Source organism: Seriola aureovittata, chromosome 10 (assembly GCF_021018895.1).
Source record: "Seriola aureovittata isolate HTS-2021-v1 ecotype China chromosome 10, ASM2101889v1, whole genome shotgun sequence".
In the NCBI taxonomy this organism is placed as follows: domain Eukaryota; kingdom Metazoa; phylum Chordata; class Actinopteri; order Carangiformes; family Carangidae; genus Seriola; species Seriola aureovittata.
Genome location: NC_079373.1, coordinates 23,045,873 through 23,073,758, shown reverse-complemented (window position 1 = coordinate 23,073,758; position 27,886 = coordinate 23,045,873). Strand labels below are relative to the sequence as shown.

General features: G+C 40.7%; 1 protein-coding gene across 3 annotated transcripts; it reads left to right on the top strand.

The window, feature by feature from the left end:
• The first annotated feature begins 8 nt into the window (after positions 1-8).
• On the top strand, positions 9-27,831 carry far1 (fatty acyl CoA reductase 1). 3 transcript variants are annotated; one of them, XM_056386623.1, is made up of 13 exons: positions 9-160; positions 7,243-7,358; positions 7,945-8,061; positions 10,137-10,312; positions 12,418-12,597; positions 14,476-14,653; positions 15,630-15,674; positions 16,626-16,753; positions 16,887-16,954; positions 19,596-19,767; positions 21,572-21,701; positions 22,938-23,065; positions 23,533-27,831. In XM_056386623.1, exons 2-13 carry the CDS (start codon positions 7,287-7,289, stop codon positions 23,690-23,692), a joined length of 1,554 nt encoding a protein of 517 aa, XP_056242598.1. In that variant the 5' UTR covers positions 9-160; positions 7,243-7,286; the 3' UTR covers positions 23,693-27,831. The 3 variants fall into 3 exon arrangements, with proteins under 3 accessions (XP_056242598.1, XP_056242597.1, XP_056242599.1); XM_056386622.1 differs by lacking the exon at positions 19,596-19,767 and adding an exon at positions 18,285-18,456; XM_056386624.1 differs by lacking the exons at positions 9-160; positions 19,596-19,767 and adding exons at positions 765-878; positions 18,285-18,456.
• The last annotated feature ends 55 nt before the right edge of the window (positions 27,832-27,886 follow it).

The window sequence follows — 27,886 nt, the reverse complement described above, 5'->3', positions numbered from 1 at the left end:
CGCCCAGACTGCTGGCTTACCACTCTGTCGCTTGTAGCGGTACACGCCGGTGCTCAACCTCACATACACACGCACACACACTCACACACACAAACGCAGACAACACCGGACGTTAAAGTTGAAGAGCCGGGGGGGAAAAAAAAAAACATCGACGTTTCTGGTACGTACACCCTTTAAATTACGTTCACGAACCGTTGGACTCGTTGAACTACAGCGCTCGTTATGGGTTTTTCAAGGCGCTAACTGCTGTTGTGACAAGCTAGTGAGCGTGTGACAGCGTGTAGGAAGAGATGCGCCAAAAGGAGGGAGGGGTGGCTGAACACTACTGTACTGTTGGCGGAAGATATATACGCAGATTCAGGCACCCCAAGTTAGACTTCGTGTGGCTTTGCCGTGTCTTTCATCCGCACTACCACTGACACGTTAATGCCACAGTCATTAACCACCGCACACCCCTCAGCCACCGCGGTGCTGCCGTGTTAAACAATAATCCCAATTCTCAACGGTTGTCTTTGTGTGTGTGTGTGTGTGTCTGTCTCTGTCTATGTCTCTGTCTCAGCACTGGTAGCTTGTGTTAAAGAACTTAAATGAGGTCGGTTAACCGCTCTGGCTGCACTTTTAAAATGAAGGCGACGGTTGAGCCGAGTCGCTTCACTTTTAATTTACTTCCAAGTGTCGCTGTAATCACGTTTAAAGGCAGCCAAAACAGTAGACGGTGTAGTTTTAAGCGAAGCCAGCTGTGCAAATGGACGGTGAATGGTGACTGGTGATAGTCTAATGATGTGATGCGGCTGTGTGTAATGAGAATCACGGGATCCGTTGCCTTCGTTTTCTTTTTGCCTGTCGGAGTGTGGATTCAGTCTATGTCGCCTGCTCTGGTAATACACACACAACTGCTTTGCTATCACATTATCACTGTTTAGATGCGTGATGTTTGGTATTGCAGTATTGCGCTGGTGATATGGAAATGTCGGCCTCATTTAATATATATATGTTAATAGTGAAGTGTGGATCATTTATTTACCTTTTTCCAGAGCTATTTCTCATGTATCGTTAATTTAGAATAGACTTCTGTAGTTTAACTTGAGCTTAAATGCTTATTTGCGTAAAAAACGTCTGAAAGATTTCCTGCAAAATTGTCTAGTTATGGTCAGTGGGGAAGCTTCAGTCAAGGCATTCATACATATTCATGAGGAAGGTTAGTAGAAACTTTCAATTTTCTTTTCCACTGGAGGAGTGTTGTGATGCAGATGTAGCCAAAACATCACAGCATCATCTGTATGAGATGCAGCATTATAGCTTACAATACATGGCTGCTCATACTCATACATATTTATCGGAATTTATATTGGACATTATTGATATTGAAACTGAAAGAGATAAACAGTGCATCATCATCATCATAAAGTTAACTGCAGCCATCAAGATGAGCCATAGCTCAGCTTAATGTTTTGGATTGTGAGCTCAACAAACTGTTTGTCTGGGAACAGCATCAGCCTCAAATCGCTGTGCCTCGGACTTCCTTATTAACACCCCTATTAGACAAGAATGGAACAACCCATTGGCTGAGACATGCCAAAATGTTAACGTAAATTTTAATGTTGTCAAAACACAAAATCTCTAAGACGTTATTTGTGCAATTGGTGTCTCTACCTCACAGGTTAAATAAACATTAGTTGAGTCTGGAGTTGTGTCTGGGTAGTTACAGTCAGATGGTCTCACTTTCCAAAGTGACCAGCTCTCCTTACTGTATGTGGTCTTATGACATTCCTCATGTCTAGTCTAGCTAATGTGGGCCATTTGAATTTGACCTGCCATGTGCAAAGATGGTGCATTTTTGGCAACAACATGAACAGCAGTTGTTATTTCCTATTAAAATAAGCAGGTTATTGTGGACAGATGTGCCATGATCTCAGTGTTTGCTGGAACGTGTCCACCAGCACGGCCTGCCACTGTTGCCTTTGAGTCATCACATGTCGTCTGTTGGGTAAATCTTCCTCAGAGCTCTGTTGACAAAGGAAAACCCTAGTAGGAGAAATGTTGACTGGGTCTTGTATGTGTTTTTTTTTTTTTTAAAATTGAGATTATAAGTAAATGTTTTTGACAAAGTCTGAAAGCCATTAAACTCTAAAGATTTTCCCCTTTTGCTTGGAAGTGGGTTTTCACATTAGTCAGACATGGATTGCTCCCCTGAGACTGTTGTCAAACCTTAAAGTTTCATCTCACTGTAAACTGTTTAACATCAGCCAGATGAGCATTACAATGTGTTTGATCAATTATTCAGAGAGAATATGTGGCATCAGGGATCAACTTGCTGCCAGTAAGTCTGACTGTAAGCTACAGTAGCTGTTTCACAAACACTTGATCAAAGGCCACAGCAGGTCCTGGCAGGGCTCTAGTCTAAAATTATAGAGCTTTCTTTTCGTTAACATGAGGACGGGACAAGAGTTTAGCGTTTCAGTCTTGGCCGATCAACTTTCAAGGACAACCATATAGGAGGGAATACTGCAGAGAAATATTGCTATGTATTCACCTGTTGTTTCTGTCACAATACTGCATTTTTTTTTCTCTTTGTGCAGACAAATACAGTGACATAAACAGGACATCAGCTCTGTGTATGAAGATAGTTTTTTAGCACAAGATCCAGAGATTTTTTTCTTTCTTTGGTTCACGGGATCTTGTTTTTCTCAAACATGGACACACATGGTTTGTAGACAAGTCAGCAGGCGGAAACATGAACCTTGGTATACTCCTGCCAATGAATGCAGCATTACCCCACTGGCTTGCAGTAATTCTTGCTCCCAGCCAAAGATGTTGTCACCCCTCAGCCTTACTGGGATCCAGAGCTACAGCCCTGTTGTCACTGTAGACTGGTTTCTAGCTTGTTGCAAAGAATATTGGACGTTATATAGAGCATAAAACAAGCAAGAGATCTCCAAGGGACCTGCACATATAATAATACAAATTAGTAGATACAACTGCACAGACATAGGACAAAACTCTTCATGTAGGGTCTGCTAAATGCTCCTATCACTGTGAAATAAAGCAAATATAAATGAGCCAAGTGCTTATTCCTATCACTCAACAAATGGATGTTGAAACACACCTGATTAGTCTGCATAATTGATCAACACAGTGTAGATGACTGATGTCATATGTTTGCACTGACAATGTGTCAGTGCCAGGTTGTGAAGGGCAGCACACACCCTGACTCTCCACACTTTCTCTGGCTTGTACTATTCTCCCGTGATTGAATGCTGGCACAAGTTGAGACCTAACAACCTTCAGTCTGTTCTCATTACCAAACAAGAACACAGGATCCATTTTAGAAACCTGGGAACTTAACTCAGATTTTGGCAAGAGGTATTTGGTCTACAGTTTGCCTCCTAGACCACAGTATTGAATTTGCGTTATCGGTCAAAGACATACCTGGTGAATGCTTTTGTCCTTCTTTGCATATTTTGTTTTGGATGTTTCCTTAAATATTAATGTAAGTTACTTTTAAACTACTCTAACAAGAACGAAACCCCTCCTATGCCCACAGCAAAGTAATGTAGAGCTCCTCTCCAGCTCAGCAGTACTGACTGTAAAAATATTTAAAGGACCAAAGACTTGCAAATAAAAAGTGTTAAACTAACACCATGTCTGATAACGGCCACACCTAATTCGGTCGCTACATCAGCACTACTTTTGCTATGTTGACATCTCACCTCCACACTACGTTTCAAAACCCTAGAATAGACTTTAGGAAATGCTGACGGACCTGTTTTTAGTTTGAAAACTCTGGGGGTGCATTTTAGTCTGGACAGATAGAAAGAAAGACTTTTGAAACGATGATGTAGACACCCACTGTTGCTCCCTGATTGGGTCATTGTAATGTCACTGAACGACCCACATATGACATCTGGGTTAGTGTTTGTGAAGCTTCTACGGTGAGATCACAATGATCTTTTTTCATCTTCATACTTAACACTGCAAGACTAACATTGCATATTAGCTGAACCGCAGCGTCCTTACCATGAATCCCAGTGGTGGCCGCATGTTGTTGGGACAATTTTCTGCTCCATCTCTTTAATGTAAAGTAACTTGAGGCCAGTGATTTGCTGTGGCAGTGAAACACAGTCAACAGCCTGTTGTGACTGAATGAAGCTGTTAGCAGATGCACTGAGTTTTTAGGTCATTGACAAAGAAACTGTATTTACCTGGCTGGGGCATCTTAAATTGAACTTTGGACTAAGATGGCAGATGGATACTTGAGCAGTCAATCAATTAACTATTTGTTTAAATTGTCTAAAAAGCTTTGGCTTAAATTGGTTGCAAGAATTTTCTCTTGTGGAACAATAAAGATAGCAACGGAACTGAAATCCAAACCCTGTGATTGAGTAGCCTCAGCTTGCTTTTTCTTTACAGTGACTGAGGGTAAATCCACAATGTTCCTATTTGTCTAAAGCCCCAAATACTTTTTCAAAATGCACAATCGTCTCTATTTGGATTGTTCACTGCATTCTTTTGGAAAAACTCAACTGAAGTTTTCTTTCATTTTGCTGCTGACTATTAACCCATTTTTCTTTAACTTGTCTGACAAGACTAAAAATAACGCATTTTTCAAGAAAATGGCTGCAGGTTTTATGGGCATTTTTACCTTTGACCTGTATGTTTGACTGCAGCACTTTATCATCTCTGGGACAGTGGGACAGTGTTTGTGTGTTTCTGTAGTTTATACTGTCGTGTGTCTCTTGTGTCAGTACTGCACATTCACAAGCTGCCTTCAGAGTGTAGCTCGGCCACAGTCAGAGCTGAGCTCTCGCAGGCGTACAAGCTGGAGCCGGCCACTTGGCACAGATGCGATGCAGCAAATGGTACATCTGCAGCATTGGCCAGAGCCTGAGCAGGCGTCCGCACAGAGCCGCTACAGCAGAGGGGCTGAGGAGCTGTTCCTCGCTTCGTTCCACAGGGGCCACAAAGCCCACGCAGGCATAGTAATGCTGTTGTCATAGTAGCACAAAATATTCCATTACTGTCGTCTCTTTTACTCAGAATTTGATGTTTTCAGTTTTATTGGATACTTTTAATCTGCTGCTCTGTTGATGGCAGAATTCACTAATGGTAGTTTTAGCTTGGTGACTGGTGGTCATGTGACATGGCTTGCTTTCAACAGTCTGTCAGCCAAACTCTTCACACAAGTCGGTCCAAAGTGAGAACTGAGAAATGTCTACACTTTTTTTCCCCCAAGAAACCTGTTCTCAACATCACAGGAATGAATATGAACTTAACCCCTGACTTCCAACCCCCAGTTTGGGTAGAAACACATTCAACACTGCACACAGTGTATATATATTGTGTACTCCCTGGTCAGGCTGTATGCAAAGCTGAAGAACTGGTTTAACCGTAATTACATGAACAGTGAGGCTGTTAGAGCTCAAGCAAGTATAACCACAAAATACGCTTTAATAATGGATAGAGTGATAACATCTGCAGACAGGTTGGGTTGCATTTTCATAATAAATACCAAACATGATTTTAGCATTATCTACCTTTTTAAAAAAAAAAAAAAAAATCCTATTTACAGTGTAACCTAGATAATCCCAGATGGCTGTAATTGTAAACTGTTGGATTCAGACTGCCTGACTGTATTTGGTTTGCACAGAGGTCTTTTGAAACCCTTTTAGCTGTTGACACCAGTCAGCTCACTGGACCAGTTGTCCTGTCAGGCACAGATATGACTGGAGAACCGCACGCAACAAAATGGATTTTTGATCCCAAAGAATACGACGGACACAGCTGCTCCTGTTGCTCATCATTTTCTAGCACCTGGTCACAGATAATAGATATTTCTGTTTTATCTCAAACCTATGAAAAACATTGTTTTGCATGTTGTAACTTTTTAGATAAAAGGACTTAGAATAGATGATTACATTTTATTTTATTTGCCACGTTGTGTTAGGTTTTATTTATTTATTTTGTTGTGTTAAAATACTTGTGGTATTACTCTGAAAAGCAGATTAAGCCTCACATTGTTTGGATAACTGTTGCTTCTTCTATATGTTAAGTCACACAAGAGCCCTTATAAGAAAACCGCTTGAGTTAATGATTAGATGAGTTATCGCCTGAATGGCCAGTTATCAGTTGGACAGTGTGAGTCTACTTAAAAACCAACATAATTTGAGTGATAAGACCCAGGTTGATGCTTAGCATCATGCATACGCTCAACATATCACAAAGTGAAGAGCTTTGCGCTTTGTAATGTTTGTTACAGGCAAAAGCTGCAATAATTACCTGATTTAGTTTATTATTCTGCAACAATTTTTAATAATCATTTATTCCTTTAAGTCACTTTTCAAGCAAAATGTAAAGTATTTATTTCTCATGCTTCTCATATGTGAATATTTTATGCTTCTGTCATATTATAGTAAACCGAATATGTTTGAAACGGTCTCTCAAAGAAAACTAGCAATATAAAAAGACATATTCTTTGTCCATGGGAAATTATAATGAGCGTTTTCCACTATTCTAATTTTCTAGATGAGAAAATAAATGGCAGGTTAATGGATGATAAAAATAAGCATGAGTTGCATCCCCTACTTGTGACAAATACACATTTACCAGCCTGTATACTTGAAAGTGTTAAGATGGTGTTATTCTTTATTTTGTTATAGTAAACAAACCTGATGTGTCAGCTAAACTTTGGGGAGCTTCATACCAACTGTGAAAGCCCTTCTAAACATAAAGTAAAACACTACAACTGTTACTAGATCATGGTTCAGTTTTTTGGGGAGTCCTGATTGTTGAATGGAAGTGTCCCCGCCTCCAGCCGAGCCTCTCACACTTCAATAAATAAATAAATAAATAAACTGTTCAAGCTTTGTCAGAAAGTGATGATTTATGGAGGACTGCATTGCACAAAAAAACAAGATTGAGAAAATGTTTTCAGGAGCTTTAGTAAAGAATGACTTGTTACATACATTCGTCTGAGTGAAGCTACTGAACACCAGTTGGTAAAAATAACCTCATTTCTCATCTGACAACTTCGAACAGTTCCTCAAATGCACAAAGCTAAAACCTCTTTCGAAGCTATGCTCTTCACTTCCTTTATAGTTCCTTTATTTCACTCAACTTCACTTGAGCCTCACAGTTTGTCTCCATGTGGGAAACACTTTCTTACTTTCTTCGAGTTCAGGCTTGAAGTTTGTTTAACATTTGCAATCATCCCTTTTGTCTTTTTTTTTTTTTTTCTCTGTGTAGGTGGAGTGGTGTTGAGGCGCTCACTGAACAGGACAGCAGACATCATGGTGAACATCCCAGAATACTATGCAGGGAAAAATGTGCTGATCACCGGAGCGACGGGCTTCATGGGCAAGGTACAGTCGCAGTTATATAGGCCAGTAGCCAATAGGATGTGACTGAACCCAGCAGTGTGAGCTAAGGAGCGAGATGAGAGGGAACCTGTTGGAAATCTTTAAGATGGACTCCTTTAACTCCGACATGTCAGAATGTGATGCATTAGTGCATAGTACACACAGGAGGTACATGTACTCACGTCACACAAGTTCCCCTTCCACCATGAAGTGAAGCAGGAAGAATGAAGATTGTCAACCATTCACAACAAGTGTTTTGTTTCTAGGTTTTTCAGAAAACAATTTTTGTAAACGGTTGATAATTGTGGCAAAACATTTATATTTACTGCCGCCTCCTAATGAAACACAGCATCCATTGTTTTTATTTGCGACGGCCTCTTCAGATGTCATGGAGGAAGAACGACTCTGTTTTTGTGATTTGAATAACTGGTTTACTTCTCTCCACTTCTGCAGTGGACAAAAAGTAGGTTACAGTTATACGTCGTGTGCATTGACTAAACAGCCCGAAAGGGGAAAAAGATGGGTTTTATTTTGTACTTTTCTTCTCTGCATGATCCCAAGTCACATCTTGCTTCATTTTTTATTAAAGGTGCTGCTGGAGAAGCTGCTGAGGTCATGCCCAGGAGTCAAAGTTGTGTATGTGATGGTCAGGTCAAAAGCTGGCCAGAGCCCCCAGGCCCGCCTCGCCGACATTATCAACTGCAAGGTGAGGAGTGGTTTAAATGGACGAGAGAAAATGATCTGATGGGTGTTTTTTTGTTTTTTTTGAGGGGGTGAGGCAGAAAAGGAGAAGTTGCTCAGCATTGGTTAGTACCAGCTTTGTGTAAGTTCAAATGCTGGTTAATTTGAACATGGTACAAGAGTTGCGCTATAACTTAAAAAACTTGTTGCACCACATAAACTGGTTGCAACATAAGAGTAAGTTGTACCTCAAAAGTTCCATCTCTCCTCGGCAGGCCATGTTGTTGGAGACCCAGAGGAAATGCTTCTGTGATATTTATATCTCGAGCACATTTCCTGTGACGGAATGATCCCTTCTCATTTATAGCCCCCCTTTGACCGAAAGGTTTCAGGGACTATGTAAACGGAGCTAATGTCAGGAATTAAACAAGGAACTAAAAGTCCCTTTTTGAGCATCAGAAGAGCCATGAAGAAATGTAGTTTTCACTTGTGAAAACAACAACGCAGTCATGCTGTCTGTGTTTGTTTTTCCTGTTGCATGACTCTGATGTTTGAGTTTGATATGATGATTGAGGTGGAAGAGGAGACTCAAATCTCTACAGCGGACAATCTGACAAACAACAATGAAGCTGACGGCAATTTTTTTTCTTTTCTTTTTTTTCTCCCTCGTTCTGTCGGTGCTTCCTCTCTCTCATTTACTCTTGTTTGCTTGTGCGTTCATCTCTTTTAGACTCTCTAGGTAGGTTTCTGTCTGCCTGTTTTTGTGGCCATTTTCAATTTGTTGAAACAGAGAAAATTGGGGGAATTTTTTTTTAGCTTGACTTAGGAGGAAAGTGCAATGGAAATTATGCCGTATATAAAGAGTTTAAAAATATAAGCAGACAAAAACATCAGCTCTGTGTGGTGCAATGAGGAATCATTCCACAAATCAATACATACAAGAAACAAATGCCAAGTTCCATCATGTTTTCTACATTTGTATTTCACAGTTTGAAGTTTGATAGGTGCTGTTTAATTTCTGACTGTTCTTGTAGCACCCTCCTCTTCTGCAGTTGTTGCACCTGACTGTTAGCACACATTTTGTAGTTACCGTGGCATCAGTGTTTAACCAATCAGTGGCAACCAGGGCTGAAAACTCTGCCCTTAAAGTTGCCAAACAGGGAGCAGGGACTCTTTTTTAGCACCTTGGCCGGAACACAGGTTCTTGGTCCTCTGGGGTGGAAACGCCCTGTTTGATGAAACTTACATTCACACCCACTCTTGTGCTGTATTGTTTCTTCGATTAGATAAAGCCACAAGATTTTGTGCTGCGTACACCTAAGATGGTAATTTCTGCTTGGAACTGTTTGTTTTTTACCAACAATAAAGTTTTCCAGACCTCTGATGACATTTTAATTATTTATGACCATACTTTACTATGTAACACAGCCACTCTCGCCTTACTGTAAAACATCACACCATAGTAGAAGGGATTAAATTAATGTTGAATTATTAATAAGGTAATGTAAGACAGACAAAACAAGTTGTATCATAAATTAGTTTGTTCACATTTGAAAGTAAATGAAACTTTCTTTTTAAAATAAGTCACAGGTCATTCTGAGGTTTGTAGCGTCTTTCTCTATCACATTATCCTAAGGATGCACTGCATGAAATGTCACTTGAAATGATGCTTTGATTACAGTCGACTTAAGGTATAGCCTAAGTAGAGGTTTAAAACTAAACTACTTGCAACACGGCAGTTAGTGCTGCCTTTACACTCAAACTACGTGTTCAGCTGGTGCAACAGGCTGCTGAGTTAAAGACACTGTAGGCTGACGGTGCTTAAATCAATACCCCCTAGATAAGAGGAGGGATCAGAAGAAGTCACCCATGGGAAGAATAAATCTATAGAGCTGGGATCTGTTGCAGGAGGAACAGATGGAAAGTAAAGTGTTCTGCCATCACTCAAACACTGCTGATAAACCTACTGTAAGAAAAGGAGAGAAAACTCTCACAGTGACCCGTACACTGGATAAAAGTGTAATGATTTAAACCTGCACTTAGAATTTACTATGTACTATAACTCTGACACAATTTTGACTTCTTAATTTTTCCACTCAGTTGTTTGAAAGACTTCAAGATGAGCAGCCGGATTTTGCAGGGAAGATCATCGCAGTCAACAGTGACCTCACACTGCCGGAGCTGGATCTGAGTAAAGAGGATCAGAGCATCCTGGCCGAAAACATTAACATCATCTTCCACTGTGCCGCCACCATCCGCTTTAATGAGCCACTCAAGTGAGTTATTTTTGTCCTCAATAAATGCCTTATCGGAAATAATATGCATTCTTTTCCTGCCTATTCCTCTCCAGTGGCACTTTGTGAAATTGTAGCGTTGGTGATTGATAATTGTTCTGTTTATTCAGTGAAATAATAATGAAACATCAGGCAGATGAATGTTTTACATTATGGGTGTTCACTTGACTTGGCAGTGAAAGCAGGGTGGTGTTGACAGATCGTGCTGATTGTTGTTTGCACTACACAGGGATACTTGACACCTACCTGACACACCTCCCTCAGCAAATGAGTTGTTCTGCATGAAATGAAGTGAATGAAATTTAAAGGCATGGTTCAGCATATTGGGTAATAAGAGTATTTGCTTTATTTCCCAGAGGAAATCAACATCAATCTCGTGTGTGCATTAAAAGATAAGGCTGGCGTTTTTCTGTATTTATTACTATTAACAAATCCCACAAAAAACTAAAACAACAATGAATGTATCCAAATAACAAGTATTGTCTATGTATACTAAACATGATTTAGGTTATTTGTCTGTACCAGAGAGCTCAATTGTGTGAGCTGTTGCACTGGGTGACATATTTCTTCAATACAAAAAATATGGGCACGGTAGTTTATCTGTAAACAGCTCCACAGAATAACGGCATCAATGACTTTCGGTCTTTGGAGAGTAGTTACTGTAAGGCAGAGGCCACTGTGCATGCTCGGACACGCGATTCTGTTTACATTGCTTCACTAGCTTGCTGTGCAACATATCACAACCTCTTGACTCTGAACTAAATGTCTGGGGCAGAGGCTGATACTGAGTATTCAAAAGAGAAAATGCAACAGATGTGCTGAGAGGGACAGACTGAGGGCATCCAGTGGAAATTAATTAATGTTAACCCGTTGACTGACAGCAAGGCATTGAGCTCCCCAAACAGGACTACGGAGGACTGGTGGTGCAGCTGCAGTCGGTGCTCAGCAGTGCCAACCAAGGCAAAATGTAGATGCTTCAATGAAAGAGACAATCTAGAGCCTATACTACAGGAGCTGCAAGAGACTTCTCTGTTCATTTTGTCCACCTTAGGAAAGTCTGACAGCATAAAGCCACATTCAGATGGACATGTGCCCTGTAAAACAATGCAAGGAGTGGCATTGGTGGGGGTGTGCAAATACAATCCAGGAAGTCCAGTTGGAGGAATGGATTGAAAATGTTTAAAAGCTTATTAGATGCCAAAACAAAACACAGTAGTTTGTAATACCCACACACAGGATTTTACCACCCTGGAAAGTTATCATGGCAGCAACTGTTTTATCTTCAGTCACAACAAACACGAGGTAAATGTCAGAAATACAGCATTCACATTAGAAAGAAATCCACCAGTTGCAGATTCAACTTATTTTCTGCACAATGCTGCAGATGCTTTTGTTCAGTGTGTAATGATACTTGCGCTTCCTAATTAACACCGAACACAACATACAGCTGAGCCTGAGAATGTCGGTAGTTTTGTCGGCATTTGTCATAAACCAAAGTACTGGACAAACTGCAATTGATTTTAGACAGAACGATGGCACAAGATGGAAAACCAGAGGTCACCAAACCGTGGGCAGTTTGTCTTGAGTGGAATGTGAATTTCCTGACAATCCATCCCACAGTCGTTGAGACATTTAACTGAAAACCACACCACCCAATGGTGGCGGTAGAGTAAAAGTCAGGGGATCACCAACGACTCTAGGATTCATCCTCTGGGGGCAATTCATTCTGTCGCTGTTGAGGAGGGACGTTGCCATCCCTTATTATTATTATTATTATTATTATTATTATTATTATTATTATTATTATTATTATTAACACTTTATTAGGGCTTTCATGTAGGACAAAGGAAAAACATCAAATTCTCATATTTGAGAAGCTGAAACCAGGGAATATTTATCTGAGAAGTTTGGGGGCAAATAATTAGTTTGGTTATAGACACGTAACTGCAAACACAAAAAGTCGGTTCCTTCTATCCACCTGATGAACTATATGAAATTATTCTTTTTTTTATCTATTGTTTTAGATCTATCAAAGTTTCATTTTCTCCTCAGATATGTCAAACTATCCATTCCTCTTTCCCTTTCAGAGATGCAATGCAGCTGAACGTCCTGGCCACCCAGAAGATGCTGGCGCTGGCCCACAGGATGAAGCACCTGGAGATCTTCATCCACATCTCCACAGCCTACGCCAACTGTGACCGAGAGCTCATCGAAGAAGTCGTCTACCCTCCCCCCATAGATTACCGCAGACTCATCGATACTCTGGAGTAAGCTGATGTGGACTGTTTCCAATGAACTGCTACTGCACAATGAACAAACTGTGGTGATGGTTAACTTTAATGGCCTGGTTTGTGTACAGATTTGAGAGGTACCAGTCATTAGGATACAGTACCCTGGGATTATGGAGCTTTTTAAAAGGATTCTGTATATCTTTGGATTGCTTGATGCATTAAAAAGGAAGTGGGAAGGTATTATCAAGACTAATGTCAGTGGTAAACTGAACATGCCAGCTTAGCCATGGCAGTCTGGTAAATGGCTGCTTAGTAGCACTAATGTTGCAGCGGCTGGCTGCCAGTCTCAGCTGTCAAGCTAGATTAGTAAAGCATTAGAAGCCTGCAGAGTGAGTGGAGATTAGAGAAGTGATTGAGGGATTGTATATATGGTAATGTTGAGCTTTTTAGGGAACTTTTTGTGTGTGTGTGTGTGTGTGTGTGTGTGTGTGTGTGTGTGTGTGTGTGTGTGTGTGTGTGTGTGAGTGTGTGTGTGTGTGTGAGTGAGTGTGTGTGTGTGTGTGTGTGTGTGTGTGAGTGAGTGTGTGTGTGTGTGTGTGTGAGAGACAGCAGTGCAGTGTTTGGTAGATAATGCACAGATAAACAGACCTAGTTGCTTTAAGTTGGTATCTAGCTGACTCTAGGTGGAGGTGCTGAGTTTTACATTTTGGGTTGTTTGGTGGGACTTTGTTCACACCATAGACTATATATAAAGATGGACGACGTAACCTCTGTGACGTCACCCATAGATTTCTGAAGAGCGGTTTTGAAGCTCAGAGTTGGCTGCCCTGCCGTCGCCATTTTAGCAGTGTAAAAATGGCCAACGAGGTGGGGCATGTGTGCAGCCAACACTTAGTGCATGCTGGTTTTTGTCAATCATACTCTCACCCACAACTTTAAGCCTTAGTAAAATTTAAAAAAGCGAGTCATGAAGGAGGAAATTAGCTATAGAGACTGAAACCATTTTTTGTACCAGGCTATAAACATGATTATTTCTGCTGTAAAGTCGGGCATTTTAAGATGAGAGTGGGATTAGCTCACTTTTGAAGCCAGCCTCAAGCGGTCATTTACAGACCTGCAGTTTTTGGCACTTGCATGTCGGCGTGATTTTTCAACCCCAGAGGTCGCAGCTTGGTTTGCACATGTAATTCAAACCTTGACCTTGGTCTATTAACTATTTGTAACCTTTACATTCAGTTTTTCACCTGTGCTATTTCCTTGTCCTCTGCACATTTTTAAATATGAATTAAAATACAACTTTAAAATGCCAAAATGAGTGTCGCCAGTAACCGTTTTGGGAACAGCCACTCAGACAATTTATTGTAACATGATATAGTGTTACCCAACTTACACTCACCCAACACGTTCTAATAGTCACCATGACTATTTAACAGAAACACGGCCCGTTGATCCTGATGCTGTGTGGAGCAGAGAACTGATCTAAACTGCTGTAGAACAAAGTCTCTCATGTACTCCAGCTCTCAGTCCTTTCACTCTGCGTTAGATTATAAAATTGGCCAGATATTTGTAGAAATGTTGGCACAAGGTGAACACAAGCGGGCGATGTCAAGCTACACAACGTGACACATTCCCACATCCTGTGTAGACGGGAAGTTAAAGGACAAAGGAGAGGGTCGGACCACTTCCTTGTTGCTGAAACACATGAGGTCAGTCGAGACAGTCAGGAAATGAGTAGACAGAGGTCTAACACAAGTCTGAAACGAGGCTCACTGCGAACTGGGGATGTTGCAGTTATGCAGTATTCATCTTTACTATTTAGCCGGTGTAGTTTACATTTGTTTTCATTTATGTCACAGAGTACGATCACAATTTTTACTGTTCCACTGTTTTTCTTTTGTTTTTTTTTCTCTCCAGTTGGATGGATGATGAGCTGGTATCTGCACTAACTCCCAAGCTGATTGGACAGCGTCCCAACACCTACACCTACACCAAAGCCTTGGCGGAGTATCTGGTGCAGCAGGAGGCTGGAGACCTCAACGTAGCAATTGTCAGACCCTCCATAGTTGGAGCCAGCTGGAAAGAGCCCTTCCCAGTGAGTGATTCAGGGTTTTAGTGTTGCATTGGGTTTATTATTTTATTTATTTATTTATTTTTAAACCTTAAGCCAGGAAGAGAATTCATTTTGAATAGAAATTGTTGTTCACTGTACCCCCAGAGTAATTATGGTTGCTGTTTAAAACTTACCAAGAAAAGAGCAAAACGTATAGAAGAAAGACAAATCACAGCATGGGATCTACTGTCATTTGCTCTGGTTTCAAGATATGTTCCAGTCTGCTTAGTGATACAACAGGAATTTTTAAATCAAAGTAAGAAATTCTTACAAGACCATGCTAAAAAAAATTTGCACTTACATTTTAGAGCTGCTGCTCTTTAAAGTAGGGAAAGAAGCTGTTGTTACTGTGAGCAGGGACAATGTAAAATGAACTTATTGGTACAAGAGATCCGTACAGAAAATAAAAATTTACCATAACAGGTAGCATGCAAGTGGTCTTGCTTTTTGGGCAGTGTTTAATACCAGCTGTGCCACTGAAAGTCTCTGTATCAGCACAGGCCTGACACTCCTTCTGTTCCTCCTCTGAGAGCACAACGCGTCTTTGCTGCCAACACTCAGGCGTTCTGTGCTGTTGAGCTACGAACACGATGATGGTGGGAGTCGCAATGTGAGGAATGTGGAGAAGTTCTGTACACCTTTGCACCTGTGGAAAGCAGAGGGGTTGTTGGATTTCTGGTTTAGGAAAATTTGAGACATTAGGTGACACAGACAGCTCCTGTCTGAATGTCTGAAAGGGACATTTCAGGTGTGTGTGTGTGTGTGTGTGTGTGTGTGTGTTTGTCTCTCTAAGCCTTTAGGGTTGCATCTGACAATAAGATCTTTTATGCTGATTAATAAGTTAGTCTTAAAGATGTCCAAAAAGCAAACAGTGCATGAAGAAACAGCCTTTTTTCCAATGAATCAGCTGACTGTTTCAGTACTAATTTATGCTGCTTTCCTCTGACTGTTTACACAGGGTTGGATTGATAACTTCAATGGACCAAGTGGAATATTCATTGCAGTAAGTACTGGCTGAAAAACAGTTTAGGTGGTCTAACAAAAGTCTGTGTGTTGTCAGTAGTGCTAATCCTTGTTGTCTTCACTTAATAATCTGTATTAGAATATTAAAATAATATTTTTTTATTGATTTATTTTTTTCAGTTGATTGATGTATTATTTGTTCTGTAAAATGTCAGGTAATAGTTAAAAATGTATTTGCAGTTAAATATTTATAATTTCCCAAAGCACAAAATGACCTGTTCATGTCCTATCTGCCTAACAATCCAAAGTCAAAAATATTCAGTAACCCGTCAAATATGACTAAGAAGCAAATCCTCACATTTGAGAAGCTGAAAATAATGAATGTTTGTCATTTTCCAAGAAAAAATGATCAAAATCAAAATAGTTGCCATTAAATTTTCTGTTGTTCGATTAATGAACTTACTCGTTTTAGCTCTGGTACAGCAGTGTTACTGGCCTAAATCCTGAAATGCATTAGTCACTGCAGCTTAAAATTGTTGAAATGACATGTTGACACATTTACTAGACAATTAAACAATACTTTTAGCTACGAAGAGATTTATTTGACAGTGTAAACAAACCTGTTTTCTGTTTGAACTGAGAAAGTTCTCCATGTGGACAGGAATCTTTTTTGTTGGCCTTTTTTTTTTTTTTTACTGTGTCCATGCAGATTTAAAATGGTGTGCTGGCTCACTATCACCAGCTATTTCTCTTGTTTTAATCTTCTCACGTTGAAGTTTGCACATCCACAAAACCTCAGTGGAGTAGTTGCTGAATCGGTAAGAAAATGAGTAAAATCCAGGTTTGTTGCTCATGGGGAAGCTGTGATTCCAGTGTGCAGATACTCCATGTGTTGCAAAGGTGCAGGTTGTACTGGCCCGTTTTAGGTCTTGATCTGTTGGCTTTGAAACATTAGCAGCTGTATTAATTGTCTGCTCGTCGCCCTCTGTAGGCTGGTAAAGGGATCCTGCGTACGATGAGGGCGTCTAACGATGCTGTTGCCGACCTGGTGCCTGTAGACGTGGTCATCAACGCCACGCTGGCTGCAGCTTGGTACTCTGGATCACAAACATGCAACAGGTTGGCAGGTTACATAAATATATACATCCTGTGCGCTTTATTATTGGGAATTTGAACTTGTATTGAAAAGTGTATTTTTCCTTGACATTCCATGAAAGATAAGATATAAAATATTTACCTTTTTTTTTCCCAGGCCTAAGAACATCCTGGTGTACAACTGCACAACCGGTGGGATCAACCCATTTCACTGGGGTGAAGTTGGTATGGCATCTCGTTTATGTTACCTAAACACAGTCTCGGGAAAAGCCCTTGAGAGTGGAAGCTTAGATGTGGTGTCTAATGACATAACCTGACTGTAATCTGATCCACTGCCTGCCACACCCAAACTAAGAGCTTGTGTTCACCTGTTCCTTATGGATCCTGGTTTAGAGTAGGAGTGCTGTGGCATTTTCTCTGGACATGTTCCTCAGATATTTAACAATCAGACTTCTTGTCCTTTTGTAATACTATTTACAAAATAAGTTTGATACACACTCCCTAAACTTAGAAATTAGAAATGCAAATCTACTGGTTTGTTTCCAAAACTTTGAAAATGAAATGAGATCTGGGAGCACTGGTGTAAAACAGCCATAAATTATGTTACAACTTGCACGTCAGGAATTAAATAATGACAATTAAAACAGCTCATGGTTTTCAACTGTTGAAATGACGACTGCAAGAATGAAAACCTGATGGAAACACGTATTTTCAGAACAATGATTCAATACTTGCTGCTGCCTGAAAAACAGTGACATCAATTTAAAGTTGCGCTGTGATGCTGTTTCCCTCTGCCACCCTCAAAACTTGTGTAGGGCAGCTGTTTATTATACAGCTTCAGAGGTCACCAGAATAACAAGAACACCCTACAATCAAATGTAATCCAACACAATGACCAATCAGGAAATACAGTTCGAGATTTAAATTGATTCTTGATCTTGAAAACTGTAGTTGACAAAATAATTTCTCCACATGGTCTGTTTTGAGCCGTTTTTTAGTCGCGTTTGATCATAGCACGCAATCTTCTTCAGCAGAGTTTTCCTTCTGTAGATGTTTTCATGTTTTTGAGCACTCAAGCTCAGTCCTCATCTGTGCTTGAGGCTTGTAGATCAAGGCTACATTAGCTGATGCTAGCATAACACACACAAACCTCAGACGTTAGACCAGGAGGAGGAATTTGTTGAACAAAAAAAAAAATATCTCTGGTTCTGCTACATCGATTTTGATATTTTTTGTTTTAAACAGTCCACCATGAGTCCGTCCGTATCATGGGACAACGCCATGACAGCTGGACAATCTGCTGATGAAGATTGAGTGATACAAGCGAAAGCTCCAAAACGGCTATTAATAATTAGTGCCTTTGTGAAGCTCAAGTATTTTGTTGAGACATCAGAATTTTTTTTATTTAACTTTTATTTCAAATAGACATTTGAGGCCATTTTTGCACTGGATATCATCATAATAATTAAATGTAAAATTTCTTTTTTTAATAGTTAAATTAGAAATCCTTTACTGCTCATTGATGACTTTTGTTGAACAACCTTCTTTTTCTTAGAGTACCATGTAATATCCACATTCAAGAGGAACCCCCTCGAGCAGGCCTTCCGTCGGCCCAATGTTAATCTCACATCCAATCACCTAATCAATCAGTACTGGATCGCCGTGAGCCACAAGGCTCCGGCCTTCCTCTATGATCTGTACCTCAGGCTGATTGGACGAGAGCCCAGGTAACCTCATCATCGCCGACTCGGACGTGCCATACCTCTGCTGTTTTAACGCCACCCTCCCACCCCCCCCTTTCCACGCCGCTCCATACACACACAAACACACACACTCCTCTGCTGCTTTACTCCTGTCACTTTTCTTTTAGTGTACTAGGCTTATCATTGTAGCTGCGATGCTAATGAGGACGCTTGTGTACAGTTGTGTTGGGAGTTGAAGAATGTAGAACCCAGCTGCTCCCATGCTCGTACGGGGATTCCTGATGGGTTCTGCACTCTTTTTACATCTTGCTACTTGCAATGTTAGTATTTTCAGCTGGGTTCCCAAACTGTCGGCACTAACGTCATCTCAATCCAGCTGATAAATGGACTAAGGTGGACTTCAGTCTGATGATCCCTTTGGGAACCCAACCCAGGTGCTGGCCCTTTTCAAAAAACAACAAAACAAAATAAAACTCTGCTAGCTGCTGAACTGTCTCAACAATGAGTTCAGTTAACTGGAGCCATCACCTTTTTAAAGGGATGGTTTGTCTTATTCGACATGGGGTTGTATCAGGTAGTCACGCAGAGTCGGAGTGTAAGCTGCACTACATTCAGATCCCGGACCGGGAGCGCAGGCACACCGGCAGAGCTGTGTATTGCTGCGCACGGGGCCTTCAGAAAAAATGTGTTTTAGACACCTTTAAAAGATGCCCACCAAAACAATCCAATATCCGTTTAAATGTACGCTTCATGTAGAATTCAGCGCTTTATCGTCACATGAAAACAGCACTTTCCTTTGGCATTAAATATTTTTTCAACTGCTGAACTGCCGTATTCCTACGCACAAGAGCACCTATGGAGCGCATTGTATTACGCCGCAGGGCAGCTGAGTGATCAGAAAGCGGCTGAATCTAGTGCAGGTAACACTCTGACTATGCATAACCACCTCATACAACCCCAAGTCAAATAACCCGATCTATCCCTTTTAACAATCCAGATCCCCTCAGAAGTCATGGTGCTAATGAAAGGCTAGCAGCGGTCATGCTGTTACACAGGGCCTGCATCTTGCCTAGTATCAATAAGAGGGGAAAACGCACATTCTTCTTCATCTCGTCCTCTCTGTGTCCTCCTTGTCCTGTCATATGTGTATCTCTCTCCTACAGAGTACTGTATAAACATGACCTTCAAGACCAATCCCTTAGAGCAGGCCTTCAGAAGGCCCAATGTCAATCTGCGCTCCAACCCCTTTACTAATCAGTACTGGACCACTGTCAGCCACACGCTGCCAGCCCTGCTCTATGATGGCTATCTCAGGTTGACAGGCCGCAAGCCCCGGTAAGGTTGCAACTGCCCCCCCCATCCTCCCCCTTTTGCATCCTCTTCCCCCTCACAGTCAGCCCCAACCTTTCCCACATGTTCCCACACACCCACCCTCCCCCCCACTATGTTTTATGTTGTTTGTTTTTTTTAACTCACTGATTATGTGGGATGGTGGGAACAAAGGAAGGTTATGGGGCAGAAGAAACAAAAGTTTTCTGTGCTTGTACTTGGCATCAGTTGGACTTTGTTAACAACGACTACGAGTGTCATGACAACACAGTTTGGTTTCTATCAGAGCATGTTTTCAGCCTTGCTCGTGTATTTTTTGGGGAATGTCTTTTGAAAACAACTTTTATTCAGAGAAGACTTTCCTTCTTGAGAACAAGCCATGCTGTGTGAACATGACATCCATTATTGTCACCCCATACTTCTCACCCAATCATGGAAAATCCTGAGGCACCATGGGACTTTTTGGGCAGTCTAGAAAGTTCAGTTCATTCGAAGGTGGTTTATGTCCCACTGAAAACGATCCCTTTGCATGGGAATTGATTGGCATTCACCTGTTTGCATTCTTTCCACTCTTTCCAACTTTATTCTCCCAAGCCAGAGGTATTTCAGACATTAAAAGTCTTGCAGTGCCAAGCGCTGTCTTTTATAATACAAAGTGTTCATCGGCCAAATTGCACGTAAAGATTTGGCTGTCTGAAATTACTTTGGCTCAGTAGCTAACGCACATCCTAGGGGTGTGATTTGATCCTAATTGGGTATGTCACCAGCTGTAAGTAATTATATCTCTGCCTCTATGTGCTGATCATCCATGCATGTTTGTCACGTCCTCTGAATCACTCACCTTCGCAGGAGGAGTCTGAGTCATCTCAATCTGCCTCGATTTAGTTTAAATGTTTTGAATGACGGCAAATCATCCCGACGATAACGAGTCTATCATTGGAACACAGCCTATTTTAACAACAAAAGACTGTAATGGCTGCTACTATGCAGTTCAGACACAGTTTGAAGTTCACTTAGTAACAAAACGTGTGCAGTTTGAAGACTCAGATAATCCTCACAATAATGGCTACAGCTGTTCTTACATTCTCACAACCAATTCTCACCCTAAATACACCCTAACACTGAAATGATGACCCACTGAATCAGAACTGACAGAAATGAAGTGTTTTATATTAACTGGATTCACTTGTGTTAACAGGAGGACAGTTTTTATAAACTTTTGGAAATGTGTGTCCATGAAACCAGAGTTAATTCATTTTGGGTTTGGGGTTTAATCATTTTTTGTTAAGTTATCACTGAATCTGACCTCAACTTGGTTCATGGGTCCATTTTGTGTCCTCTTGCTTTACACACAAATTAAATCCAGTTATTCCTCAATTGATTTGTATAAGTCACTGTCCCCTGGGGGGAAATAATCACAATCATTTGACAACCCTCTTGATTATTTGGCAAATTTGTAAATAAATCTTCTATATATGTTGAAAATTTCTGAAGGTTCTTGGTATACACTACAGTTTATTTATGGGACTTGTTTTCACACTCAGTGTCCCCCCTCCCCCTATATATCCTTCCCACTCTCCCTCTCGGTCCGTCCTATCTTTGTTCCTCCTACCACCTCTCTCCTCTGCTTATTTACCACAATCCTCTTTCTGCTGCTTCTCCTGAACCGTCCCTGTTCTATGTCTGTCAATCATCTCCTCACTGGCTCCCATCACTTTTTTTATCCATTTCAACGTTGATCTTTTCTCATCATCCTCCACCTTCTTGCTTCCTTCTCTTCGTCCTCACCTCCCTCGCTCGACTATCTTAGAATGATGAAGACGATCACTCGCCTCCACAAAGCCATGATGGTCCTGGAGTATTTCACCAGTCACTCCTGGGTGTGGAACACTGACAATGTGGCCATGCTGATGGGCCAGATGAGCCCCGAGGATAAAAAGGTAGAGAAGCGTGGCAGTGATCTTTTATTTATTTTTTAATATATATATATATATGTGGAAATAAATTCTACTTCACATATTTCACACTTTGTTCCCCCGTTGTCCATATCAACACCCACCGCACACGTCAGATATTTACACTCTTGAGATGGCGGATAGATTTATCACCAAGTGTGTTAATGTCTGGTAGTGAACTGGGTACAATGGAGTGACTCATTCATTCACTGCTGATGTCAGTTTGTAGTGAAAGACGCTGTTGTTCAGTAACTGTCTGAAAAATGCTGAAATTGTCGAGCATGTCAGTGGACTGAGAGTCCTCTTCACACATTACACTTACTGTTCCTGAAATATTCAACACTCACATTTGGTTCTTGTTCTCTCTGTGGAAACGTCTGACAAAATAATCCAGTTCTGTACATTATATTATCAAGTCTAAATAAGTCTTTCTTTTTTTCTTTTTGAAAATGTATCTCATGAAATCAATTTTAATTCTTAAGTGCCTCTCCCCCTCACAACAAAAGTTCAGGCTGCCTGGACATTCAGGAACTTTAAGTCCCTGAGCTGCCAACAATAAGCCCACCTCATTACATTCTTCAATTACAGCCGACTAGAGTTCTGTATGTGACAGATACTCATGAAGATGTCCATTAAAGTAATTTAGCAATTAAATGTATCCCACATTTTGGCTTGTTACACTTTTTTTCATAATAGAGTAGGTACACTCACAGAGCGCTTCATTAGGATTTAGCTGTTATTGCCAGACGGGCTGTTTGAGTGTTTCTGAATCTGCTGATCTCCTGGGATTTTCACACACGACAGTTTCTAGAGTTTTTACTCAGAATGAGGAAAACGCAAAAGAATAAATACACATTTGTTTGCAAAGGCTTGGCCACCCTAAATAATAATTATCAAATGTTAGCATGCTAACAGGCTAAACTAAGATTGTTAACTATGTAAATACTACCTGCAGAGCATCAGCATATTAGCATGCGAATGTTAGCATTTAGCACTGTTAAGTTAAATTTAGTCATTGTAAAATAATTTTGTATTTGTATTTTAATTTGATTTACTGTTCCAAATAGAAATATATTTACCTAACTGTAGTAAAGCATTTGTTCATGTGAAATGTTTACTAAAATGTTTTTGCCTCTGTACATATACCTTGGTGTATGTTGCTGATGCTGACATTTTAAAGTTTTCAGAGTACACTGACTGTTTGTTTCTCTATTTCTGTAGGTGTTTAATTTTGACGTGCGCCAGCTGCACTGGGCAGAGTACATGGAGAATTACTGTATGGGCACCAAAAAATACGTCCTGAATGAAGAGCTGTCTGGCCTGCCTGCTGCACGCAAACACCTCAACAAGTAGGAATCCATGGAATCAAACACGCAATTGTGCCAGCACATATAGACTCAGGGAAAAATGCTCTTTGTGATGATCTCTGACAGACAGCTGGCTGTTCTCTGTTGGAAGTAGGCTTTTTACATCTAGGTCACTATAGATAAATCTCTGCATTATCGCTCACATATCCTCTAGATTTTCAAGTATTTCACTTCATCCTTCCATTAAGCACTGATGTCTTTTGCTTTTGTCAGGGATATGAGTTTTATCCTGCCAAACTTTCCCAGAGGAGAGCACATTTACAGTGGCAGTAATCCTCTGGGCTTCAACAAAGCTCATGTAAATAATTCAGCAAAGTGGGTTAATTAATAATGGCAATATAAAGAGCAGTATAAAAAGAAATGGACTTGAGCTATGATTTGTATTTGTAGTTATTTATTATTCTCTGATATTGGAATCTTCCTGTTGAATTTCATCATTTGTTTTCCAGGCTGAGGAACATCCGCTACACCTTCAACACCATCCTGGTGGTGCTCATCTGGCGCGTGTTCATTGCCCGATCCCAGATGGCCAGAAACATCTGGTACTTTGTGGTGAGCCTCTGCTTCAAATTCCTCTCCTACTTCAGAGCTTCCTCCACCATGAGATAATGAGCCGGGGACACGGTGGCGGATGGCGAGATGGAGGGATGGAGGAATGAAGAAAACACTGGCTTTGGATGATGAAAGGAACCGGAGCTCAAAGTCCTTCAAAATGGTACCACACTGTCTGCCTTTGGCCCCGTGTTCGCCCTCGCACTCAAAGATTAATTGGCAGCGTTAAACATCGTGGACACTGAGCTACTGGACAAGCCTCTAAATGTTGCATATGTCAGATCTATCTAACCCGATCGCTCGCATTTCATGCAGAGGGCATGGATTCATCAAGACGCAGGACCACACGCGCTGGTTCTGTTCATTTCCAGTCACTCCAGTCCCTCTCTGGTGCCGGCTTTTACTCCGGAGCACTTCCTGTAAACCTGCTCCATCTTGTCTGTCTGCTCGCCTGGCTGCCTGTCTGCAAAACAAAGCTATGCACTGGATGATGCTCTGCTGCAACAATCCTCGGCTGGTTTTGAGTCAGTCCAGGCTTCATGTCCTGTACTGTAGGTCTTTTTCTGTATATGGAGTCTTTCATTAAAAAATAACCACTTCAGCTGCTGTATGGGTTACATCTGTCACGTGAAAACATAACTCCAGTTCTTTGTTTCCTTTTACATTTGTTTGTCATTTTTATGCTAGTACGCCCTGCGGAAATGAAAAACCTGTTTATAATAAGCAGGGTTTTCTGGGGTTTTCATTGGACAGCAGAATTTGCTAAAGCAAAGCATGAACAATAATCAGCTTCTGGGGCATTGTGGCTGGTTTTTCACATTTGGTTGGAGGCAGATGAAGAATGATTCTGGTCTAGGAATCATTGTTTAAAGTCTGTCTCTCTCTTCGAACCCCATCTCCAAGACCAAAGCCATTTCAACCAACGTTTATGACAGCTGCTCTGATCAGCTGGGTGTAAAGAGAAAAGTTGACGTTGTCAGAGTTTGGGAGCTCGCTCATACCGACCCTTCTCTCATCAAGTGTTGTCATTGGCCTTCTTTCCCTCTTCTCGCTTGACAGAGACGCTCCCTACGACAATACTGCGCTCCTGTGTGTCTCTAGTGGACTGCAGGGGCCGGTTCCCTAATTTTCCACCAAGCACAATGTAGATTGTAATACGATGGCTTTAGCCAGTGCCTCCCAGATTCTTCTTGCAAATCAAGCTGCTTCTTCTACAGGTTCCTTTTTGTTGTTGTTGTTGTTGTCATGTCTGAAAGTCATTTGTGACAATCGTAATGCGATTTTTGCCAAAATACCTCTTAGCTTACAGACTCGTAGCTCAGTAGAGGATGAGATGGGTGGAGTTGAGAGGAGAAATATTGTCACGTTTGGCTTCTTTTTCTCCTGTATGCCTAAAAATTTACTTGTTTTTCATTACTAGTTAACATCTTGACTCACACTAAGAATTTGATAAAGCTACCTGAACAGTAGAGTAACGAACCGTAGCTCAGCATCTTTGTGAAAAGTTTTGTTACCTTGGTCATTTTCTTTTCATTTTACTGGTTCATTTTCATGCTAGTCAGTTCTGTACAGGTATGCAGGATTTATCATTTGTGCTCATTCTGTTACAAACTTCATTCAGTTGCCTTCATTATTCTTCTCGCTAAAAAAAAAGATATTTGCCTTTTCAGACCACAAATGTTGGCTGGTTACAGAACTGGTAACATGAGCTAAAGTCCTCACATCATACATCTGTGAATCGTCTCTCAATGCCATATTAATTCTTCAGTTTTCCCAGAAAATGTCTGAAGAAGCGGGCTGTGGCCGTGCGCTGGTCTTTGGTTGTGCTTGCATGTGTCTTCTCAGCGTGTCTTGGGCTATAGCAACTTTTCAACACCTCCGTTTTGCCCTATGAATGTGGCTTTCACTCTCACAGCATGAGCTGTTTTTTTACATGGATCATGTTACCAGTGGGGTGGGTGGGAGGGGGGATACAGGGATACATAAAGATGTGTGCAAGTGAGAACTGTGCCTGAACTTTTTGTCAATATTCTAACAATGTGAAAAGAGAGCAATCAGATATGTTTTCTAATTATTTTGTGTACAGCTCTATTTAGGTAGTATAACCATGTATTTTTGTGCTGATGACATTGCGTGGCTAATTTAATGATACAAAGCTTCCTGAAGCAACTTCAGCTGCTGTAAATAAAACTTAAAACAAAAAAAAAGAAGAAAAAAAGGTGAATATATAAAGATAAGTACAGTATGTTCAGAGCGGAGTTCAACTGTTATGAGTTGTTTGTTGTTGTATATGTACTTCTTCTTCTTTTTTTTTTTCTCTGAATGTAGGAGAATGACACGGCCTGACGTTTTGTTGCACAGCCAGAATCTTCCTCTGATTCCTCAAATGACAAACTAACAATATTATAATTGCCTGTACTAAGTGTTTGTTTGGCTGTGTGATGAATTCTTGCTGTTGTAACTCTATTCCCTTGTGACGGTGTGAGTGTGTAGCTCAGTTTTGTGGTGGTGAATGGTTGTGGTCATGCCCTTGTGTAGTTTAGTTTCGGAGAAGGGGGGGAAAGAAAAAAAAAAAGCAATGGCATGTCTAATTCAGGGTTTTCTTTAAGCTTTTTTTTGTGGTTAGAGAAGTGAGACGGATGAACGGGTCCTTTTCATGTTCTCGCTTTTGATGTCAGGAACTACTGAATCTACCAATGACTTGCCCATCAAACAGGGCATTACACAAAGTAACATCAGCATTAGAATAAATCCTGAATAGTCACATTGATCCTTTTTTTTTATCAAATAATTTAAAGCCCCTGAAAACGTGGCTTCAGATCTTTTAACATTTAGATATTCATCACTAAATGAGTTAAAGGATTAGTTTGACATTTTGGGAAATTTACTTATTTGAATGTTAGATGAGCAGATAGATACAGCTCATGTCAGTACAGTAAATATGAAGCTATAGCTAGCAGCTGGTTAGCTTAGCATAAAGACTGGAATTCAAGGGGTAACATGTGGCCTGGTCTTGTTCAAAGGAGACAAAGTGCAGCTTTTTTGTACAAACTAAAGGAGACAAGATATTAGCAAGCTTCAGAAGCACCGAGTTGGATTTTGTATACCTTTTTATGTACAGAGCTTGGCTAGCTGTTTCCCTCTGTTTCCAGTCTTTGTGCTAAGCTAAGTCTGCAGGCTCCAGTTTCATATTTATGGCACAGACACGAGTAACCAAAGTAATCTAACTGCTTATATACAAGCATATTTCCCAGACTGTTAAACTATTACTTTAACACTCAAAAACCCAGCTAATCTGCTTTACTTTTTTTTTTTTTTTTTTTAAATCAGGACTCAGGTTTGGTTTGACAAGATTTTAATGACACTTACTGGCCTGACCTGTCATCAAATTTTGATCTAGATGCATCGAAGTCCTGATTGGTGGATAGAAATCTGTGACATCACCTTTTTCCAACCGTGTCCTGCCCACTTCAAACCAGTGAGAGCACAAACAGGAAAAACAAATGCATAAATCTTATATGAAATAATCAAAACTCCCAACTTTGGCAGAAAATGTTGTGTTAATGTAGAAGCCTGTGACTCTTGATCACAGCTTTTGGAAACCTCATCTGGTTTATGTATATAATGGTAATATACTTTCTTTTTCCCCCCATGAGGCTTTTGTAGGACTTTCTTTTCTTTTTTTTTTGTTATGGTTATTTAAAAAAACGTTTTCATGCTTTAATCCTGGGTTAATGCACTGCTGTCTTCATGAAGAAGAAATGTTAGTCCGTTTTTCTCCTGGATGTTTCAGATTTGATGGTCTGTGTATTAATCACTTACATCAAAGTAAGAGTGGTGTCTTTTTTTTCTTTTTTTTCCTACTTTTCCAGCTTCTTGTTTTCAGGGCTCAAAGATTATGTTCGATTCTGTAAACGTGGCCGACACACGATGGGTCCATACGCTGAGGTTGTGATTGCATTCAGACTGGAGTGTTCGTTTTAAAAATGTGCTGCTCGTGTGGTTGTTGAGGCGACTCTTGTTTCATCGCTCCTGCTCTGAGCAGTGTAACGACTACAGGCCACTATGTCGAGTCTCAGAGGGAGGAACAGGAGTTGTTGCCACAGTCAGTGTCAATGTAAGACTCCAAAAACAATAAATCAATGGTGCCTTTTGTTTGTAAACCAAAAAGAAGGAATAAACGGCGTTTAATCCCCCTCCTGTTTCAGAAGTTTGATTTCTTCTTCGTTGGTGATGGGCGTGATCAACAGC

Coding starts and splice junctions, on each gene's coding strand:
- far1 (XM_056386623.1), top strand. CDS start 7,287: ATGGTGAACATCCCAGAATACTATGCAGGGAAAAATGTGCTGATCACC. Junction 12,598..14,475: donor AGACTCATCGATACTCTGGA/GTAAGCTGATGT, acceptor TTTTCTCTCCAG/TTGGATGGATGATGAGCTGG. Junction 15,675..16,625: donor CAAGTGGAATATTCATTGCA/GTAAGTACTGGC, acceptor CGCCCTCTGTAG/GCTGGTAAAGGGATCCTGCG.